At 44.4% G+C, this 22,170-nt stretch overlaps 1 protein-coding gene across 1 annotated transcript; it reads left to right on the forward strand.

The window, feature by feature from the left end:
- Positions 1-936: 936 nt before the first annotated feature.
- Positions 937-18,483, forward strand: LOC117997982 (vomeronasal type-1 receptor 4-like). The gene is given in 3 exon segments (XM_034986507.1): positions 937-1,049; positions 16,945-17,411; positions 17,414-18,483. Coding segments are annotated over 3 exon segments (948 nt in total). The 3' UTR covers positions 17,782-18,483.
- Positions 18,484-22,170: the final 3,687 nt, after the last annotated feature.

A 22,170-nucleotide genomic window follows, 5' to 3' on the forward strand; every position in this document is an offset into this window, starting at 1 on the left:
ACAAACTCACCCTCATCGACCTTAATGTTCACCACACCTTCACTCAAACTCACAGTTCACATTCACTTTCGTAATGTCAACATACACATTCATCATGTATATGTGTGTGTGTTAATGACATGTTCATATACAGAAGAAGAGTTGTATCTCCAGACCTCTGGATGCCATAAATGGGGGTTCTTTTTTATCATTTGTAGTCCTTCCAAGCCTGCAACTACCCACAAGGAGAGTATTTGCAACATAGATTCTTAAAAATTTCTTTGAGCATTATCACCCTAGGTCAGGACGTGTGGTAGGAACGTTGTGGTATGTAGGGGAATGGCAGTGCATGGGTGTGTGACAGAGCAGGTGAGAGAGAGGGTGCAGTGAACGAAACATAAGGACAAGGTGCAGAGGTCCTGGGGTAAGGGGAGAAGAGAGTGCACGAGAGGAAAGAAGGCTGAGGGATAAAAGACAAAAGTGTGCTCACTGTTGCAGGGAGGCATTCTCAAGTGAGGGTACAAGGACACAAAGTGTGCCAGGAAGTGAAGGGAGTGAGGCATATTGGGATCTGGGAAAAAAGAGGTGCAGGGTTTCCTGGGAATGGAAGGAATAATGGGGATGGGCTCTTCACAGGGAAGATATTATTAGTCTATGGTTGGTGAAATTCACAGGAGACAAGGTCTTGGAGGGATTAAAATCATGATTGGAGAGGTGGAAGGGGAATATTGTGGGGCAGGTGGATTTTGGCGGAAGACAGCATGGTCCAAGCAGATCGAGAATGTTGGAAGAGGAGAGGGACCCTGGAGGAGACTGTGGACACAAGGAGAGAGGCAAAAGAGGCACAGGGCAGTGAGGGAGCCAGGGAGCCAGGAGAAAGGTTCAGGGGTGATAGGGATGGGGTAATGCCTGTGCGTGAGGATCGGGTTTGTGTAGGAGTTCAGGCTGGGGCACTGGATGGTGTGGGGCTTAGAGGATCCAGAGAATGGGCTGAGATACTGGAATTTGGACTGGGATGTTCTGCAAGACAAAGTAGAGTTCGGATGGTATGGTTTGCAAATCGATGGAAGGTGAGGAGGTTCGCACCATAGTCCCTGGAATAGTACTTAGGTAGGGACAGCTGTTAAAAAGATGACAGGAAGGAGGTTGGAGTGCAAAGCAGAAGGGTGACAGGATTGACTGCAGGTGAGGGGTGTGTGGAGGTTTAGCAGGTGGCTCCAGCTCTAGGGTGTGGGCATGGGTGATGTTGCTGTGGGAGGGGCACATGCTGGGGTAGAGGAGCCAGGGAACCAGGAGGGATGGTGGTGGCACAGGGCAGATTGGAGGCCACTGAACTCTATTCAGTAATTCCGATTTATGCTCAAATCACAAGCTTCGTGGGCAGTTTCTAATTTCAGTTCAGGAGGCAAAACTCTTGCTTCTTCTGTAAAATGCGCCTTTCACATCATGACATAGACCATACGGTATAGGAGGGAAGGTGCAATCTTGGATAGGGACACTCAACTGCATTCTCACCGTTCCTTGGGGAAATCAGAAGCAGGATGTGACCTTGATGGCTCAGGCTGTAGAGGCTGTTTACTGGTATCCAGCGTTGCAAGTGTTGGTAAGAGCTATCCCGTCCCAAACTCTGCATATTTATTCATGATCTGTTCTGGGTCGAATAAATTGTATGCCCCAATACTGATCTGATGAAGATTCTTTTATGTGTTGTGATATTTCTAGAATCTAACACTTTATTTTACCTGTATGAGCTTTAATAATCTTTATTTGTGCACTTTAATGTAACAAGAAGACATGGGATACCTGAAAATTTTGAGGATATCGCTCCTGTGTTTTTTCATTATAAGAAACCATAAGAAAAGGGAACCAGAGGTAACAGAGTTGTAGACAGATTAATAATTTCTAAAATATTTTTTTTAATTTATTTATCTGAGAGAGAGAATGGGAGACAGAGAGCATGAGAGGGGGAGGAACAGAGGGAGAAGCAGACTCCCCGCTGAGCAGGGAGCCCGATGCGGGACTCGATCCCAGGACTCCAGGATCATGACCCGAGCCGAAGGCAGTTGCTTACCCAACTGAGCCACCCAGGCGCCCCTAAAATATTTTTTTAATTGCAAAAATTCCACTGATATAATACAATGGCCACATCTCCAATTTGGGGGTTATTGGCTTTGGTCTTGGCTTTGTTATGATACTAAGTGAAAAGAATTGGAGGGTTTAAGGTTACTAATGAGCTGACCTTAAAAAGAGATGTTATCTCGGATTATGTGGTGGATCCAGAGTAATTCTATGAGGCCTCAAAAGAGAGAAGCCAGAGAGAGTCAATAGAAGAGGAAATCAGAGATTTGAAGCATAAGAGGGATTGAACCGACTAGTGCTGTCTTCGAAGCCGAAGTGTAGGTGAGCACATGTGGAAACCATAAGAAGGAAATTAATTGTGCCAACAACGTAAAAGGTTATGGAAGTGGATTCTACCCCAGGCTCTGGAAATTGAAGCCCAGGCTGATTGACACCTTGATTTCAGATGGTGACACTCTAAACAGAGTAACCAGCCAAGGTCCCCTATGTTTTTGATGTAAGAACTGTTAGAAAATAAATGTGTATTCATCCTTTCTGATGGCTGAGGAATATCCCACCATTTGCATCAACATGGATGGAACTGGAGGGGATTATGCTTAGTGAAATAAGCAGAGAAAGACAACTATGATATGGTTTCACTCATATGTGGAACATAAGCAATAGCACAGAGGACCACAGGGGAAGGGAAGGAAAACTGAATGGGAAGAAATCAGAGAGGGAGGCAAACCATGAGAGACTCTGGACTCAGGGAAACAAACAGGGTTACAGAAGGGAGGGGTGGGGGGATGGAGTAACTGGGTGATGGGTATTAAGGAGGGCATGGGTTGTGATGGGCACTGGGTGTTACATACAACTAATGAATCGTTGAACACTGCATCAAAAACTGATGATGTACTATATGCTGGCTAACTGAACATAATAAAAAATAAAAATGTGTGTCTTGTTAAACATCTGCTAAGGAGTTACATCAACGTAAGAGACTAAATATTTATTCCTCCCTACCCCCAAATCTCATGGTGAAATCGGATCCCCAGTGTGATGGCATTTGGGGAGGAGGCTTTGGGCGATGCATAAGTGATAAGGATGAGCTGTCGTGAATGAAAACATTCACCTTGTAAGAACGACCCCAGAGAGCCCCCTCCACCGTGAGAGTACACAGCGGTAGGATGGCCGTCCATGAGCAGGAACTGGGCACAGGACATGGTCGTTCTGAAAACCTCCCAGGTGATCCTAACGGGAATCCAGCCTTGAGGACCACTTAGCCAGACATCGCCTCTCAAGGTGTCGTTTGTATGTGCATCTCCTGAATTCCTGTTGAAACCGAATCCATAGGAGAACCCCACTCTAAGAGCTTGAGATACACCTGGGGTGGGGCCCATGAACGAGCCTTTTCAACAAGGTCTCTGGGGGCCGGGGGCTCTTCTCCTCAGAACCCTGTTTCCATAGCATCCCCCCAACACCAGCCCCTCTTTCAGCAACACTAGAGAAAGCGAGCAGAGCACACCTGGTCCTCTACACGCTACCATCACATCTCAACATAAATACTGGGGGTTCCCTGCATTTAGCAAATGAAGGGGAAGGAACGGAACGGAGCCAGGACTGGTGATTCCTGTGGGGAGGGAGGGGCTGCTGTAGCCCAAAGTCTGAAGACCCCACGAGCCACGGCGGGGCGTGAAGTTGCAGGCTCTAAGCCCTAGGCGGGGCAGGCCTTCGTGGGTGGCCTCTGCGCAAGCGCGAATGTGGGTGGGGCTACTGCCTCCCTGCGCCTGCGCACTTGGGACCAGGGTCAGCGGACCCTCGTGTTTTCCCAGGTGGCTTCGGGCCCTCAGGGGCCTTTCGCTCTTCCGGCTGAGGAACTGCGGATAGCAGCGGGTTGTCCTTCTGCAAGGTTAGTTGTGAGGAATGTGGGCAGACGCTGGTGTGGTAGTGCTTGCGGGGCCCCAAGGAGGGAGGGGGACTGCGTGCTGCGGGCAGCTCAGCGCTGCGGTCACAGCTGCTCCAGAGCCTGAGCGCGCGCGACAGGCGGGTGTGAGGGTCCTGTGAGAGGGACTGTTCTGGACTGGAGTCTGGTGGCGCCTTTAACCGTGTGTATTCAGTAGCGAGTCCCAGGGCCCTGGTGCCGCCCTCGGGGGCATCTAGATTTTAGGGGACACTGGTTTCAGGTCCCCGGGGTGGGGCGAGGGTCCATACGCGGTGCGCCCCGTGGAGCGCATGCGCGAGGTCCTGGGCCGGGAGGAAGTGGGAATGAGCGAAGTCGGGGGCCCACCTGGAGAGGGCAGAACACGTGGTAGTGAAAAGATGGGTTTGTGCTTCGTTTATTTATTTTTAGATTTCATTTATTTGAGAGAGAGAGAGAGCACGAGCAGGGGGAGGGGCAGAGGGAAAAGGGTTTGTGCTTCAGGTTCTGTTTGCATGAAGAGCGCAATCTGAGCCCTGGCCTGTGGTCTTGGGGAGGAGCTGGGTCTTGTGGGTGGTCGAGGGGTCTGGTCAGGGGGTCCAGATGTGGTGGGATCAGGTGTGGACTATAGACCCTGGTCCTGACGAGGGCAGGATGGGCCGGGAGACCCGGGCACAGTTGTGAGGTAGGAGAGGTTGCACCTAAGCAGGACCAGCATTGTTGGGAGGCCTTCTCAGCCGCAGCCTGGTTGTGGGGCTCAGTCTCAAGTGGGGTACGGCTCAAGGGTTGGCTGCACACAGACTGCCCCACCGTCCACGCGGGGGCGCAAGGGTTGGCTGCACACAAAGCACACGGCTTCTTGCGCTCATCATCCATGTAACAAGTCCCAGTGCTCGGGTCCAGGCGCTGCTGGAGTCGACTCGAGCTAACAGCTTGTGCACTGATGCCAGACCTCCAGTCAGAGAAGGACAGACACCATATGTTCTCATTCATATGTGGAATCTAAGAAGGAAAACAGATGAACATGTGGGAAGGAGAAAAAAAGAAAAATTGAGAGAGAAACAAGCCATACGAGACTCTAAATGATAGAGAACAAACTGAGGGTGGATGGAGGGACATGGGTGGGGGAAGGGCTAGATGGGTGATTAAAGAGGGCAATTGTTGTGATCAGCACTAGGTGTCATATGTAATGATGAATCACTAAATTCTGCTCCAGTAACCAATATTACGATGTATGTTAACTAAAGTTTTAATAAAAACAGAAAACAAAAAAAAATAGCGGTCTACATAAAAACACTCAGTACTCCTTGAATAAGTGGCCTAATATAGGCTAGGGAAGAGAGAATATGAGCTGAGTCTTCAGTGTGTTGATTCAGAAAGTAAAGAAATGCAGTCATTGCTGGGGTTTTGGGGCAGGAAGAAATAGCGATTACAGCTGCCCCTGGAACAACATTTGGGTGGGGTGCCTATTCCTTGTGCCATCAAAATCTGCATATAAGTTTGGCTTCCCAAACATTTAACTACTAATGCCTACTGTTGACCAGAAGCCTTACAGGTAACAAACAGCTAACATATACTATATATGCTATGTATCGTATACTGTATTCTTACGATAAAGTAAGCTAGAGAAAAGAAAATGTGAAGAAAATTGTAAGAGAAAATGGTTTACAGTACTGATCTGTAAAAATTCCACATGTAAGTGAATCTGCGTCCTTCAGACTAGTGTTGTTCAGGGGTCAACTGTACTGCTTAATGGCTAATTTTCTGTGTAGGATGATGAAGTAGGTAGTGGTTATGGTTACACAACATTGTGAATGTGTGAAATGCTACTGAATTGTACACTCTAACATGGGGGTACATTTTATGTTCTGTATATTTTAACTTGTGATAACAAACAAAACTTGATGGGATGTAGCCAGGGTGAAGAACCCCCAGTGGGCACATTTGGAATAATTTGTGCAGCAAAAAAATATATAGTAATATGTCACTGCAAATAGGAAGGAAATCTTGAATGTATTGTGATAATAGATGTAGGGAAGGGGAAAAAGGAAACCTCTCCTTTACACAGGAATGCTAACTAATACACATGTAAAGGCAGTGGGAGGGTTGCTGCAAGGGTGGTTCAATATCTCAAGTCAACATGGTACACCACATTAGTAAAAGAAAGGTAAGAATCATATGATCCTCTCAATAGATGCAGAAGAAGCATTTGGCAAAGTACAACATCGATTCTTGATAAAAACCCCCGACAAAGTAGGGATAGAGGCAATATACCTCAATATCATAAAAGCCATATATTAAAAAACCCACAGCTAATATCATCCTCATGGGCAAAAACTGAGAGCCTTTCCTCTACAGTCAGGAGCAATACAGGAATGTCTACTCTCACCACTATTAGTTAACACAGTAATGGAAGTCCTATCTTAGCATCAGAGAACAAAGAGAAATAAAAGGCATCCAAATTGGCAAGGAACAAGTCAAACTTTCCCTATTTGCAGATGACATGATACTCTAGAAAACTGAAAAGACTCCACCAAAAAATTGCTAGAACCAATACACGAATTCAGTAAAGTCACAGGTTGCAAAATCAACATAGAGAAATCTGTTGTATTTCTATATACCAATAATGAAGCACCAGGAAAAGAAATCAAGGGATTGATCCCATTTACAATAGCACTGAAAACCGTAAGATACCTAGGAATAAACTTAACTGAAAAGGTAAAAGATCTGTACTCTGAAAACTGTAAAACACAGATGAAAGAAGTTGAAGATAACACAAAGAAATGGAAAAGCATTCCATGCTCATGGACTGGAAGAACAAATATTGTTAAAATTTCCATATTACTGAAAGCAATCCCTATCAAAATACCATCAGTGTTTTTCACAGAGCTAGAACAATCGTCAAATTTGAATAGATGCACAAAAGACCCTGAATAGCCAAAGCAATCTTGAAAAACCAAACCAAAGCTGGAGGCATCACTATTCCAAACTTCAATTTATATTACAAAGCTATAGTGATCAAGACAGTATGGTACTGGCACAAACGCTCACACACATAGATCAATGGGGCAGAAAAGAAAACCCAGAAATTAACCCACAACTACATGGACAACTAATCTTCACCAAAGCAAGAAAGAGTATTCAGTGGGAAAAAGCCTCTTCAATAAATGGTGTTGAGAAAACTGGAGAGCAACATGCAAAAGAATGAAACAGGACCGCTTTCTACAGCATACACAAAAATAAATTCAAAATGGATGAAAGGGCTAAATGTGACACAGGAAACCATCAAAATCCTACAGGAGCACATAGGCCGTAACCTCTTTGACCTTGCCCATAACAGCTTCTTACTAGAAACCTTGCTAGAGGAAGGGAAACAAAAGCAAAAATAAACTACTGGGACTTCAAGATAAAAAGCTTCTGCACAGCAAAGGAAACAATCAACAAAACTAAAAGGCAACCTTCAGAATGGGAGAAGAGTTTGCAAATGACATATCTGGTAAGGGTTAGTATACAAAAAATATATATAGAACTTATCAAAGATGGTATCATAACCAAATAAGAACAACCAAATCATAACCAAATAAGAACAGCCAAAACACAAATAATCCAGTTTAAAAAAAAATGGGCAGAAGACATGAGTAGACATTTTTCCAAAGAAGACATACAGATGGCTAACAGACACATGAAAAGATGCTCAACATCACTCATCATCAGGGAAATACAAATGAAAATTACAATGAGCTATCACCTCACACCTTTAAGAATGGCTAAAATTAACAACATGGGAAACAACAGGTGTTGGTTAGGAAACACAGAAAGGGGAGCCCTCTTACTCTGTTGGGAATGCAAACTGGTGCAGCCACTCTGGAGAACAGTATGGTGGTTCCTCAAAAAGCTAAAAATAGAACTACCTTATGATCCAGCAATTGCACGACTAAGTATTTACCCAAAGGATACAAAAATAGCGATTGGAAGAGATATATGCACCCCTTTGTTTATAGCAGCTTTATCAACAATAACCAAATTACAGAAAGGGACAAATGTCCATCAATTGATGAAAAGATAAAGAAGATGTGGTATATATACACAATGGAATATCACTCAGTCATAAAAAACAATGAAATCTTGCCATTTGTAATGACTTGGATAGAGCTAGAGTGTATTATGCTAAATGAAATAAGTCAGAGAAAGACAAATACCATATGATTTCACTCGTATGGGAACTTAAGAAAGAAAACAGATGAACATATGGGAAGGGGGAAAAGTAAAAAAGGAGAGAGTGAAACAGCCACCAGAGACTCTTAAAGATAGAGAACAGACAGGGTTGATGGAGGGAGCGGGTAGGGGATGGACCAGATGGGTGATGAGTATTAAAGAGGGCACTTGTTTTTGTTTGTTTTGTTTTTTGTTTCTGTTTTTTTATTTGATAGAGAACAGAAGTAGGCAGAGTGGCAGGCAGAGGGAGAAGGAGAAGCAGGCTCCCTGCTGAGCAGAAAGCCCAACATGGGGCTCAGTCCCAGGACCCCGGAATCATGACCTGAACCAAAGGCAGAAGCTTAACTGACTGAGCCACCCAGGTGCTCTGAAGGCACTTGTTTTGATGAGCACTGGGTGGTGTATGTCAGTGATGAATCACTAAATTCTATTCCTGAAACCAATATTGCAGTGTATGTTAACTAAGTAGAATTTAAATAAAAACTTGAAAAAAGGTAGTAGAATGTTAGAACAACTATTTTGCAACCATCATCTGATAACTGACTCAGATAAAAATCATCAGTAGATGCTAAAATACTTAGATGAGCCGTAAGTTGTTCAAACAATGTCAAAATAGAACTCCAGGGGCACCTGAGTGGCTCATTCCATTAAGCTCCAACTCTTGGTTTTGGCTCAGGTCATGATCTCAGAGTCATGAGATCAAGCCCCAAGTCAGGCTCCGCACTCATCTCGGCGTCTTTTGGGATTCTCTCTCTTCCTTCTGCCCCTCCCCCTACTCGCACACTTGCACACGTGCATGCTCTCTCTCTCAAATAAAATCTTTTAAAAAAAATAGAAAATATATTACTCCAGCAATTACTTATTAATGAAGCAGGGGAAAAGCACCTTGAAAATGAACAGGTATAGTAGATGGTATCATAACCAAATAAGAAAACTTAATCAGCAATAACAGAAGATACTTACAGCCTTTGCCTCTGAGGTGATGCCCTTAGTCTTTTCATTCCCACTCTCTTCCCAGCTGACTTCATCACCCACACCCATTTTGTTTCCCTCACACCATTATCCCCCCAGCAAGGTTTCAGTCCTGGACCACTAACCATGTCCAGTGCATCCATACTCCCAAGAACATAGTGTCATATCATTTTTGTTGTTGTCTTTCATATCGATGCTATTTCAAGGTTCCAGCTACAGAGCAGTCAGTTCCCCCGACCAAGCAGCTGACCAGTCCACACCTTAATCACTTCCTTTACTGGGCTCACATAAGCAGCTGTGACCACCTAGGGTCAGGTACCAGACAATCAGGGACAGCTTTATGTTTTGAACCTGTGAAATGTTTCAAGTCAGCCAGTTCAGTGGGAACTCTAGAAAACTAGCTCCCCTCTCTGCTTCCACACATAAGCTGCTCCTGTAGCTCTAGCTTGCTGTTACTCTGTCCCCATGTACAGCCCCCTCCCCGCAGCGTGGCCCTGCCTGGCATCCTTCTCTTTGGAGCTGTTAGTAATAAAGAGTTCTGCCTTTCATCTATCCAGGTGTCATAGTGTTGTGTCCCACCATCAAATAACCTTTAAATCCTACAAAATGTATGTTTCCTCCCTTCTGTTCTCTTAAGCCCACATGGACATGAATTGTCCTGGCCTTTCCCACCCTCTCCCTACTGTTGCTGATTATCTCCCTTCCCCGTTTTTCCCCTTGTTCTTATGACCACTGTACCCCTAGGCCCCCAAACTAATGTCTGTTGTGTTACACCCTTAACTTCCATGCACGTTGTCCCCTTGTTCCCTTAAGACCTGCAGTGCACTTGAAACATTTAAGTCCTGTGTGCCTTTTTATCCTGCCTACTCTCTCACCTCCCACACTCTGTATATTCCTGTTAGGAGTTGAATTGTGTATCCCAGAATTCATATTTCATAGTCCTAATACCTAATACATCAGAATGTGGAGATGTGGCCTTCAGAGAGATGATCAGGTTAAAAATGAGTGCACCCTGGAGCACTGGGTGTTATATGCAAACAATGAATCATGGAACACTAAAAAAAAAAAAAATAATAATAATAATAAAAAAATTAAAAAAAAAAAATGAGTGCACCCTAATACAATACGACTGGTGTCCTTACAAGAAGAGGAAGTTAGGAAACAGCAGCAATGTAGTTGTGTGAGGCCAGAAAAAGGCCATGTGAACAGCACACAGGGAGAAGGTGGCCATATTCAAGCAAAGAGAGAGGCCTCAGAAGAAACCAACCCTGCTGACACCTAGATCTTGGTTTTGTCACCTAAAAACTCTGAGGAAATAAGTTTCTGTTGTTTATGCCATCCAGTCTTTGATATTTTGTTATGGCAGCCCTACTGTACTAAAACTGTCCCATGTCACCACGTTGCGTGCATCATCCCTGTTTTATTGCTTTGCACTCTTCCCCTCTTCCCTGTTCTCCTGCTTTGTTACAGCTCATGAACTGCCATTCACCACCAAATTTTTCACCACTCCCTGAATTTCCGGAGCCAGAGCTCAGAGAAGTTTTGAAATGCTGCACATTTAAAATGTGCTCCTGGGATCTGCAGTTGGAAGGAATGCAGTTGCAGACATGGCTCCTCTTTCTTGCATTCACAGGCTTGGATACATGAAAATAATTACTTTATACGAACATTTTTCTGCCATTGCTGGGTCATAGGGTAGCTCTATTTTTAACTTTTTGAGGAACCTCCACACCGTTTTCCAAAGTGGCTATACCAACTTGCATTCCCACCACAGTGTAAGAGGGTTCCCCTTTCTCCACAACCTCTCCAACATTTGTTGTTTCTTGTCTTGTCAGTTTTTGCCATTCTAATTGGTGTAAGGTGGTATCTCAATGTGGTTTTGATTTGGATTTCCCTGATGGCTAATGATGATGGACGTTTTTTCATGTGTCTGTTAGCCATTTGTATGTCTTCTTTGGAGAAGTCTGTTTATGTCTTCTGCCCATTTCTTGACTGGATTATTTGGTTTTTGGGTGTTCAGTTTGAGAAGTTCTTTATAGATCTTGGATACTAGCCCTTTATCTGTAGTGTCATTTGCAAATATCTTCTTCGATTCTGTGGGTTGTCTCTTTGTTTTGTTGACTGTTTCCTTTGCTGTGCAGAAGCTTTTTATCTGGATGAAGTCCCAGAAGTTCATTTTCGCTTTTGTTTCCCTTGCCTTTGGAGATGTGTTTTTTTAAAAAAGATTTATTTATTTATTTATTTATTTGAGAGAGGGAGAGAGAGTGAGCATAAGAGGGGGGAGTGTTAGAGGGAGAGGCAGACTCCCCGCCGAGCAGGGAGCCCGATGTGGGACTCGATCCCGGGACTGATCCCGGGACTCCAGGATCATGACCTGAGCCGAAGGCAGTTGCTTAACCAACTGAGCCACCCAGGTGCCCCTGGAGACATGTTTTGAAAGAAGTTGCTGTGGCCGATGTCAAAAAGGTTACTGCCTATGTTCTCCTCTAGGATTTTGATGGATTTCTGTCTCATATTGAGGTCTTTCATCCATTTAGAGTTTATCTTTGTGTATGGTGTAAGAGAATGGTTGAGTTTCATTTTTCTGTATATAGCTGTCCAATTTTCCCAGCACCATTTGTTGAAGAGACTGTCTTTTTTCCATTGGGTATTTTTTCCTGCTTTGTCGAAGATTAGTTGACCATAGAGTTGAGGGTTCATATCTGGCTCTGTTCTGTTCCATTGATCCATGTGTCCACTTCTGTATCAGCACCACGCTGTCTCGGTGATCACAGCTTTGTAATATAGCCTGAAATCAGGCAGCGTGATGCCCCCAGTTTTGTTTTTCTTTTTTAACAATTCCTTGGCAAGTCAGGGTCTTTTCTGGTTCCATACAAATTTTAGGATTGTTTGTTCCAGCACTTGGAAAAATGCCATTGGTATTTTGATAGAGATGGCGTTGAAAGTATAGATTGCTCTGGGCAGCATAGACATTTTAACAATGTTTTTTCTTCTAATCCATGAGCATGGAATGTTTTTCCATCTTTTTGTGTCTTCTTCAATTTCCTTCATAAGTGTTCTGTAGTTTCTAGAGTATAGATCATTTACCTCTTTGGTTAGGTTTATTCCATGGTATCTTAAGGTTTTTGGTGCTATCGTAAATGGAATTGATTCCCTAATTTCTCTTTCTACAGTTACATTGTTAGTGTATAGGGAAGCAACTGATTTCTGTGCATTGATTTTGTATCCTGCCACATTACTGAATTGCTGTATGAGTTCTAGTAATTTTGGGGTGGAGTCTTTTGGGTTTTCCACATAAAGTATCATGTCATCTGCGAAGAGAGAGTTTGACTTCTTCTTTGCCAATTTGAATACCTTTTATTTCTTTTTGTTGTCTGATTGTTGTTGCTAGGATTCCAGTACTATGTTGAACAATAGTGGCGAGCATCCTTGTCATGTTCCTAATCTTAAGGGAAAGGCTCTTAGCTTTTCCCCATTGAGAATGATATTTGCTGCAATTGCTCTACTGAGTATTTACCCCAAAGATACAAATGTAGTGAAAAGAAGGGCCATATGCACTCCAGTGTTCATGGCAGCAAACTGTGGCCAAACTGTGGAAGGAGCTGAGATGCCCTTCAGCAGACGAATGGATAAAGATGTGGTCCATATATACAATGGAATATTACTCAGCCATCAGAAAGGATGAATACCCAACTTTTACATCAACATGGATGGGACTGGAGGAGATTATGCTAAGTGAAATAAGTCAAGCAGAGAAACTCAATTGTCATATGGTTTCACTTATTTGTGGAACATAAGGAATAGCATGGCGGACACTAGGAGAAGGAAGGGAAAAATGAAGGGGGGGAAATCGGAGGGAGAGATGAACCATGAGAGACTATGGACTCTGAGAAACAAACTGAGGGTTCTAGAGGGGGGTTGGGGGATGGGTGAGCCTGGTGATGGGTATTAAGGAGGGCACGTATTGCATGGAGCACTGGGTGTTATATGCAGACAATGAATCATCGAACGCTACATCAAAAACGTAAAAAAAAAATACTTTTTAACTTAAAAAAATTGTTATAGAGATGTGGAGAGCTCTGCATTTAGTTTAAACTCTAAATAAAAGAGTGTAATACCAAAAAAAAAAAAAAAGAATTATAGGATAGGTTTTCTGTTCTGTTCTATTGATCTGTGTGTCTGTTTTTGTGCCAGTACCGTATTGTTTTGATTACTACAGCTTTGTGATATAACTTGAAATCCAGAAAAACAAAACAGAACAAAAAAACCCACATTTTTCTGAGAAGCATACACCTGGTGACTTTGTGAGGGTTTTTGTGAAATTGAGTAGTACAGTGGTGTTTGGGTGTGTATTGTGAGTGTGTATGAATGTGTGTGTCTGTATGTGGTCAGTGTGCACATGTGTTGTGGGTGTGAGCCTCTATATACCAGGATGGGAAAGACTGTATGTGAGTGTGTATTTCTGTGTGTTTGAGTCTTGAGTGTGTGTACTGTGTGTGTGTGTGCCTGAGTGCGTGAACATGTATGTGCATGTTCCTGTGTGTTTGCCGAATGGGTTGACAGCCATATGGTTCTATTCCTGTACTGGGATATTGGATGAGTAGGGGGGATATAGGGAAAATTTAACAAAATTTAACAGAGTCTGTCCTTTGCCATCACACCCTGGAAGATAATCTCCACCCCTTGGAATGTCATGCTCATAGTATTGCCTTTGTTTATCTCAGGGCATGGCCACCAGACAGTCTGATAGTGATTTATGATGGGACGTTGGGCCATGCAGTGTCAGGTCTGCTTCTGGAGTAGCTGAACACAAAAGCTATCAGCCAGACTTCCCTAGAACAGGAGAATAAACACCAGCCATCCAGTCAGTATTTGGTTGAGCTCCAGTAAAAAGTGTGAGCACCCAGGTTTGGGTGAACATCCCTGGTGGCATTATGTTATGAGTATTTTCAAATATCAATGTCTGGAGAGTAACACATCCATCACTTCACAGAAGGGACACTGGAACTCTGCTTTCATACTTCTCCTGGACTCTACCCCATACACTTCTTCCCTGTCTGGTATTAATCTGTATCCTGTCCTTTCAGATACAGATTAGTAAACCATAGTGGTGAGTACAACAGCTCTTGGTGACTTCTAGGAGTCCTTCTGGAGAATTCTGAGAACTGTGTGTGGTTTTAGGAACCCTGAACTTGAATTGGTGTCAGACGTAGGTGTGGTCCCATTAAATATTAAAAAAAAAAAAAATGGGTGTGGTCTGGTCAGAATGGCTAAAATTAACAACTCAGGAAACAACAGATGTTGGTGAAGATTTAGAGAAAGGGGAACCCTCTTACACTGTTGGTGGGAATGCAAGCTGGTGCAGCCACTCTGGAAAACAGTGTGGAGGTTCCTCAAAAAGTTAAAAATAGAACTACCTATGACCCAGCAATAGCACTGCTAGGTATTTATCCAAAGGATACAAATATAGTGATTCAAAGGGGTACATGCACCCCAGTGTTTATAGCAGTAATGTCCATAATAGCCAAACTATGGAAAGAGCCCAGATATCCATTGACAGATGAATGGATAAAGAAGATGTGGTGTATATCCATTGAATGGAATATCAGCCATCAAAAAAACCTAAATCTTGCCATTTGCAACAATGTGGATGGAACTAGAGGGTACTATGCTAAGTGAAATAAATCAGGCAGGGAAAGACAAATACCATGTGATTTCACTCATGTGGAATTTAAGAAACAAAGCAGATGAAAATAGAGGAAGGAAGGAAAATAAAATGAAAACAGAGGGAGGCAAACCATTAAGAGACTCTTAACTATAGGAAACAAACTGAGGGTTGCTGGTTGGGAGGTGGGTGGGGGAATGGGGTAATTTGGTGGTGGGCATTAAGGAGAGCACTTGATGTAATGAGCACTGGTATTATATACAACTAATGAATCACTAAATTCTATCCCTGAAATTTATTAATAATACAGTATATGTTAACTAAATTGAATTTAAGTTAAAAAAACAAAAAGAACTAGGTGTGGTGCTAGGTGGACTGTGGTTCCTCCAACCTCTCATATGATGAAAAACCCTCACAGGGAAATGGATAGTGGACGTTGTTGAGATCGTATTTGTCTGTTGGTAAAGCCATAGCAATGACTTTTGGCTCATAAATTTTATATATCATCAATTGAATGGGAAGCTGGTTACAGATTGTATGTGTGGTGGGGTGTTTTGATGAGAACCGCCCCTTAATATGAAATCATTTTATCATGTGATTAATATATTCAGTGCTGTTTAAGAAATATTTTGTTCAAGGACCAAATGAAAGTTTTTATTTTTCTTAAAAAACATATTATGCCTTTAAAATTTAGATCAGCAATCTATTCACAGTTGACTTGGTTTATGGTGTGGCTAGTGATCAAGTTTTCTCTTTTCTCCAGTAGGGCTAACGAATTTCAACTTCTTCTGAAGATCGTGTGTTATTCTTTCTTTCCATTTGCTCTCACTTGTCATTACCTCTCCCAGGTTAACACCCCCTCATCCTTACTGCTGACTTTTTTTTTTTTAAAGATTTTATTTATTTATTTGAGAGAGAGAATGAGATAGAGAGAGAGCACGAGAGGGAGGAGGGTCAGAGGGAGAAGCAGACTCCCCGCCGAGCAGGGAGCCTGATGCGGGACTCGATCCCGGGACTCCAGGATCATGACCTGAGCCGAAGGCAGTCGCTTAACCGACTGAGCCACCCAGGCGCCCCTCTAGTTACTCTTTTTTTTTTTTTTTTTTAAAGATTTTATTTATTTATTTGAGACAGAGAGAATGAGAGAGAGAGAGCACATGAAAGGGGGGGAGGGTCAGAGGGAGAAGCAGACTCCCCGCCGAGCAGGGAGCCCGACGTGGGACTCGATCCCGGGACTCCAGGATCATGACCTGAGCCGCAGGCAGTCGCTTAACCAACTGAGCCACCCAGGCGCCCCTTACTGCTGACTTTTACCTGAAATGTACTAGGTGTCTCTCCGATAGTTTTGGCAGTTGAGCAGGAGCACACAATGAAAGTGGTTCTGGGTGTCAAAACTTCAGTTGGCCTTGTTGCTCAGAGGAATAATTGTTGCCATAATTTTTTAGGAAAACATGTTGAATGACAGAATAGCCTCCAGGGATTTGATAATAGGAATAATCTCCCTGTCACTGACGACAGTTGAAATTGTGGGCACTATCTCTCTCTCTCTCTCTTTTTTTTTTTTTTTTTTTAAGATTTTACTTATTTTTTTGACAGGGACACAGCGAGAGAGGGAACACAAGCAGGGGGAGTGGGAGAGCGAGAAGCGGGCCTCCCGCCAAGCAGGGAGCCCGATGCGGGGCTCGATCCCAGGACCCTGGGACCATGACCTGAGCCGAAGGCAGATGCTTAATGACTGAGCCACCCAGGTGCCCCACTATCCCACTATCTCTTCTTTGCCATTACCTGTTCCTCTGCCACACTGAATGCAAGGTGAGGTCCACCCATTTGATTCTCAAGCACCTGATCATCTCCAACTCCTTGGTTCTTCTCTCTAAAGGAGTCCCCCAGACAACGGCGGCTTCTGGATTGAAACAGTTTTTTTGTTTTTTTGTTTTTTTAAAGATTTTATTTATTTATTTGAGAGAGAGAGAGAATGAGAGAGAGCATGAGAGGGAGGAGGGTCAGAGGGAGAAGCAGACTCCCTGCCAAGCAGGGAGCCCAATGCGGGACTCGATCCCGGGACTCCAGGATCATGACCTGAGCCGAAGGCAGTCGCTCAACCAACTGAGCCACCCAGGCACCCAGGTTGAAACAGTTTTTTAAGTAAATTTGGATGCAAACTTCTTTTGTATGTTCAGAGAGTGAGCAGGGGAGTATCTCTTAGCAGCACCTGCCTCTTGAGTGTGTTCCAGACCATCAGGATCAGCCCCATGAACTCCTTTTGGAAGGATCTTAAAGTCAAAGCCCCAAAGTATGTTGGCTTCTCCATCTCCTTCTGCTGGGTCATGTACATGTTTGTAAATTTAATTTTTCATGTGTATGTGTTTTATGTGTCTGATAAACGGAACGTGAAAAACATCACAGACGAAGGAAATTTATGGTACTGTTTTACTATAGATCATGAGACAGTCACAGCCCCGCTCTATGCACTGTTGATAATATTCTCTGAAGTTTCATTTTCTGGGCTCATGATCTGGGCCAGTGGCTCCATGGTTTTCATCCTGCACAGGCACAGGCAGTGGGGCCAACACATTCACAGGACTAATAATGTCTCCCCAGATCCTGTGCTGAGTCCAGAGCCACCCAGAGCATCCTTATCCTGGTGACCACCTTTGTGTCTTTTTACTTACTCTCCTCCATCTTTCATGCTTGTATTGGTCTTTTTTATAATCCCAGATGGTTGCTGGTGAATACTGTTGTGGTGATTTCTGTGTGTTTTCCAGCTGTCAGCCCCTTCCTGCTCATGAGTCAAGACTCTACTATACCCAGGCTCTGCTTTTCCTGGATAAGGAACATAAAATCCTTTAATCATACCAGGAAAAATAAATTGTATGTTTTTGTACAGTATCCTGTTGTTAATTCATTTCCCATTCTGGAAAAGTCAACAATGAATGTAAGGAGAAGCCACATACCATTCAAAGGAGGACACTGATGCGCATTGGCGTTTCATCGGCCGCTTCAGTATGGGACACACGTAGGCAGAATGGAGGTGAATACAGCAGCTTGGCCTCATTCTGATACCTGTCATCCTGAAAACAGTAGTTTCATCAAATGCTTTTTGAGTGAAATTGAGTGGATTTGGTGCTAGCTCCACAGTGAGATGAACCAGAGTGGTTTCCCAGGAGTGTACTCAGGGGCATATCAGGTAAGCGTGAATACAGTAGTGAGGGGTGGATATTGTTGGGGGCAATTCTGCCTGGATTCCTATGCATGTGCAGGTCTTTCAGGCAATGGCATGGGCAGCTTTTATTGTAGACTGTAGTTCATAGATGTTCTATAGGAAAAAGCCTTAGATCATAGGGAGACTGTCACGTTTGGGGCAGAGGACAGATTTGTTTGCTGTACAGGGAACAACAGACTCTAGCTAAGGAATAGCAACACCTAAGGCAACAAGAATTTTAGAAGTTCAGGGAAGAAGTTAAGGCTGAGAGGTCCCCTGATCCTTAGCTTACATTAAGAGAAGACCTAAGACATGGTGGAAACCTTTCAGAAGTTAAATGGCGATCAGGAGCCACTACGGGCTCCAGTAACCACACCATGGTCTCCTCCACCATGAATGCTGGTTGTCAATGTAGTAGGAAAGTCATTTTTAACAAGCTGTTTTTTGGGGTTTTTTTTAAGATTTTATTTACTTATTAGGACACAAGCAGGGGGGCGGCAGAGGGAGAGGGAGAAGCGGACTCCCCACTGAGTGGGGCACTTGATGCAGGGCTTGATCCCAGGATCCCAAGATCATGACCTGAGCCGAAGGCAGACACTTAACTGACTGAGCCATCCAGGCGGCCCACAAGCTGTTTTGATGGTGAGTTGAAGCTAAATTTGGAGGTAGAGTCCCAGCACCAGTTTCAAAGTGGTTCCACTACAGTGCCCTCCTCAGCAACTTGGCTTTTAGTGTTTCGCTGGCTCATCTCCAGACTGTATTTGGTGGAAATCTGTTAGCATCCCAGGTGTTGCTAGAGCCCTGTGGAGGGCTGAGGGAACACCCCTTGTAGTTGGACCCCAATACCCCAAAGCTGTAGGTTCCAAAGGTCCACGATAAGAATTCAGCCCCAACTGAAGGGACAGATGATTGTACAAGATTGAAATCAGGATGATATTAAGGACAGAATGCAGAACTAGAATCTCCCATTCCAGAGGGAAGAGTTCCCATCATCCTTTCAAACATAAAGCAGAAATATTTGTGCACAAAATAATCCATTCCTGCCATGGAAAGGGCAAGCTCAGGCATATATATCAGTGACTTCACTCCAGGAGAGCAAAGACTGGAAATTCCTTTTCCAAAAGCCACATAAGAATCAGCTTCTGAAAAAGTCTGAATCCACTTATAGCCAGAGCTCTCATTGTGAACAGTAGGGATAGTGAAACCTGGGAGAGCCAGACAGACCTTGGCCCAATCCTAGGAAAGAAGCGAGTGCACACATGAACTGCAAGCATTGGAGGAGGTCAGCTCAGCAGTGGCCCCAGGACAAGGGAGAGGCCATGGACGGACTCATTAGTGACCAGAAGCCTCCCTCTTACCTCGAGCCAGGGACAGTGATGAGTGCTACCTCCAGCATCCAGAAGGCCACCCCTGAGAGCCAGAGATTTTCCCTCTCTATAGGATCTGCCTCTGTCTCATGTCAGCCCAGGGCTTCACTGGGGACCGAGAATTAATCGCACATCCCGTCTGGGGATAAAGATGCAGGAAAGAGAGGAGGGGTGAAGTTGTTCAGAAAGAAGGTCCCACAGTACCTGTTTTCTTTTCTGACAAATGATCTGTTCTAATTGTGGTTTTTTCTTTTATTAGCCTTTGTGTTTCTGTATTTGAAATCCATCACAGGGCCTGTTACATTTACTTTATTTTCTGTATTCTTGGTGCTCTGACATTTGTGACCTTGCTGGTGAGCGAGAGGCTGCCTCTCCCATGACTAAGCTATTCATACAAATAGGAAAGGGCTTTACAAGGGCACCCCCCCTTTTTTTTTTGAAGATTTTATTTATTTGAGAGAGAGAATGAGAGAGAGCACATGAGAGGGGGGAGGGTCAGAGGGAGAAGCAGACTCCCCGCCGAGCGGGGAGCCCGATGCGGGACTCGATCCCGGGACCCCAGGATCATGACCTGAGCCGAAGGCAGTCGCTTAACCAACTGAGCCATCCAGGCGCCCAAGTGCACCCCTTTTTATGCGGATTTACAAAGAGAGAGTCCAAACCCCCAAACATCTTTTTTTCAAGGTCTGACACACTAAGCCAATATTTCCACTGCCTGAAATCAACCCAGGACCAGGTACCAGACAATTAGGGCCCACTCGCCGATTCTGAGTTGTTCATCCTGCCCTGCCTTGTCTTTCCTCAGGACACTGCAATAAAGGCTCTGACTAGGCTTTCCCCCTCTCCTGCTTCTTCCTGGCCCAAATGTGATGCTTTCCCAGTGTTTCTCTGTGGGATGCCGCAGGCTAAATTGCAGGTCAAAGTGAGGACAGGTTTGGTTTCTTCTGAGGTCTCCCTCTTTGGCTTGCAGGTGGCTACCTTTTCACTTTTTCCTCCAAGGTTTTTCCTCTGGGTCCAAGCAGATTCAGGTGTTTCTCTGTATGTCCAAATTCCCTTTTATCATAGGGATACCAGTCATATTGGTTTAAGGATCGCCCAGTTGGCCCAATTTAAATTTAATCACTCCTTCAAAGGTCCTTTCTCCCAATACATTCTTATTGTGAAGTTCTGGGGATTATCTTTCATTACACATGAATTTGGTGAGCGGACACCATTTAACCCATAACACTTGGTGGGCTTCCAAAACTTACATTGTTCTCACTTTTACAATACCTTTACTCCAATCCTGACAGCCCTGAAGTCTTAACCCTTTCCAGCATCAAGTGAAAGGCCTGAATCTCTTCCAGATCAAGTGTGGGTATGACTCCAGATGTGATTCATCTACCCATCCAGCTGTCATCCTTTGAAAGAGACGAATTCCCTGCTTCCAAAAAACCGTGGTGGGACAGGCATAGGCATAGATAGACGTTCCCATTCCAAAAGGAGAAATTGAGAAGCAGCAGCAAGTTGTGTGGCCCTAGAAAGCCTGGCAAATTCCATTACATTGTAGGGGTCAACTGTTACCCTCTTTGCTGGATGTTCTGTCTTCTGGGTCCACAGCGATGGCAACCCTGTCTGCCCGGACCCACGGGAGCATCAGTGATCCCCCGACAGTCTGGGTTGCATGTCTCCTCCCACTGCCCTGTGCAGCAGCCCTGTCCCCAAAGCCCAGGGCAATGGCAGCCTGGCACATGGTGACCATGGCAGCCCTCAGGATCTCTGAACCCCTTTCAAAGTCATACCTCCCCTTACTTGAAGGATAACACATACCTGTGGCCTATTCTGCAGAATCCCAGAAATCCAACAGCCTTTTTTTTTTTTTTTTAAAGATTTTATTTATTTATCTGAGAGAGAATGGGAGACAGAGAGCATGAGAGGGGGAGGGTCAGAGGGAGAAGCAGACTCCCCGCCGAGCAGGGAGCCCGATGCGGGACTCGATCCCGGGACTCTAGGATCATGACCTGAGCCGAAGGCAGTCGCTTAACCAACTGAGCCACCCAGGCGTCCTTTTAAGATTTATTTATTTTAGAGAGAGCCCGAGTGAGAGAGAGCACATGGGGGGCGGGCAGGTGGAAAGGGAGAGAGAGAATCTCAAGCAACTCCCCGCTGAGTGTGAGCCTGAGTGGGCTCAGTCTTACAACCCTGAGATCATGATCTGAGCCAAAATCAAGTCTGTGTTCAACCAACTGAACCACCCAGGTACCCCTATAGAGGTTTTTTTTTTTTTAAGATTTTATTTATTTATTTGAGAGAGAGAATGAGATAGAGAGAGGGGGGAGGGTCAGAGGGAGAAGCAGACTCCTTGCTGAGTAGGGAGCCCGATGCAGGACTCGATCCCAGGACTCCAGGATCATGACCTGAGCTGAAGGCAGTTGCTTAACCAACTGAGCCACCAAGGTGCCCCCTAAAGAGAGTTTTTTTTTTAATTTTTTTATTCTTACGTTAATCCCCATACATTACATCATTAGTTTTTGATGTAGTGTTCCATGATTCATTGTTTGTGCATAACACCCAGTGCTCCATGCAGAACGTGCCCTCCTCAATACCCATCACCAGGCTAACCCAACCTCCCACCCCCCTCCCCTCTAGAACCCTCAGTTTGTTTTTCAGAGTCCATCGTCTCTCATGGTTCGTCTACCCCTCCGATTTCCCCCCCCTTCATTCTTCCCCTCCTGCTACCTTCTTTTTTTTTCTCTCTTAACATATATTGCATTATTTGTTTCAGAGGTACAGATCTGGGACTCAACAGTCTTGC

Source organism: Mirounga leonina, unplaced genomic scaffold, assembly GCF_011800145.1.
Source record: "Mirounga leonina isolate KUSES-001 unplaced genomic scaffold, KU_Mleo_1.0 Mir_376, whole genome shotgun sequence".
Taxonomy (NCBI): domain Eukaryota; kingdom Metazoa; phylum Chordata; class Mammalia; order Carnivora; family Phocidae; genus Mirounga; species Mirounga leonina.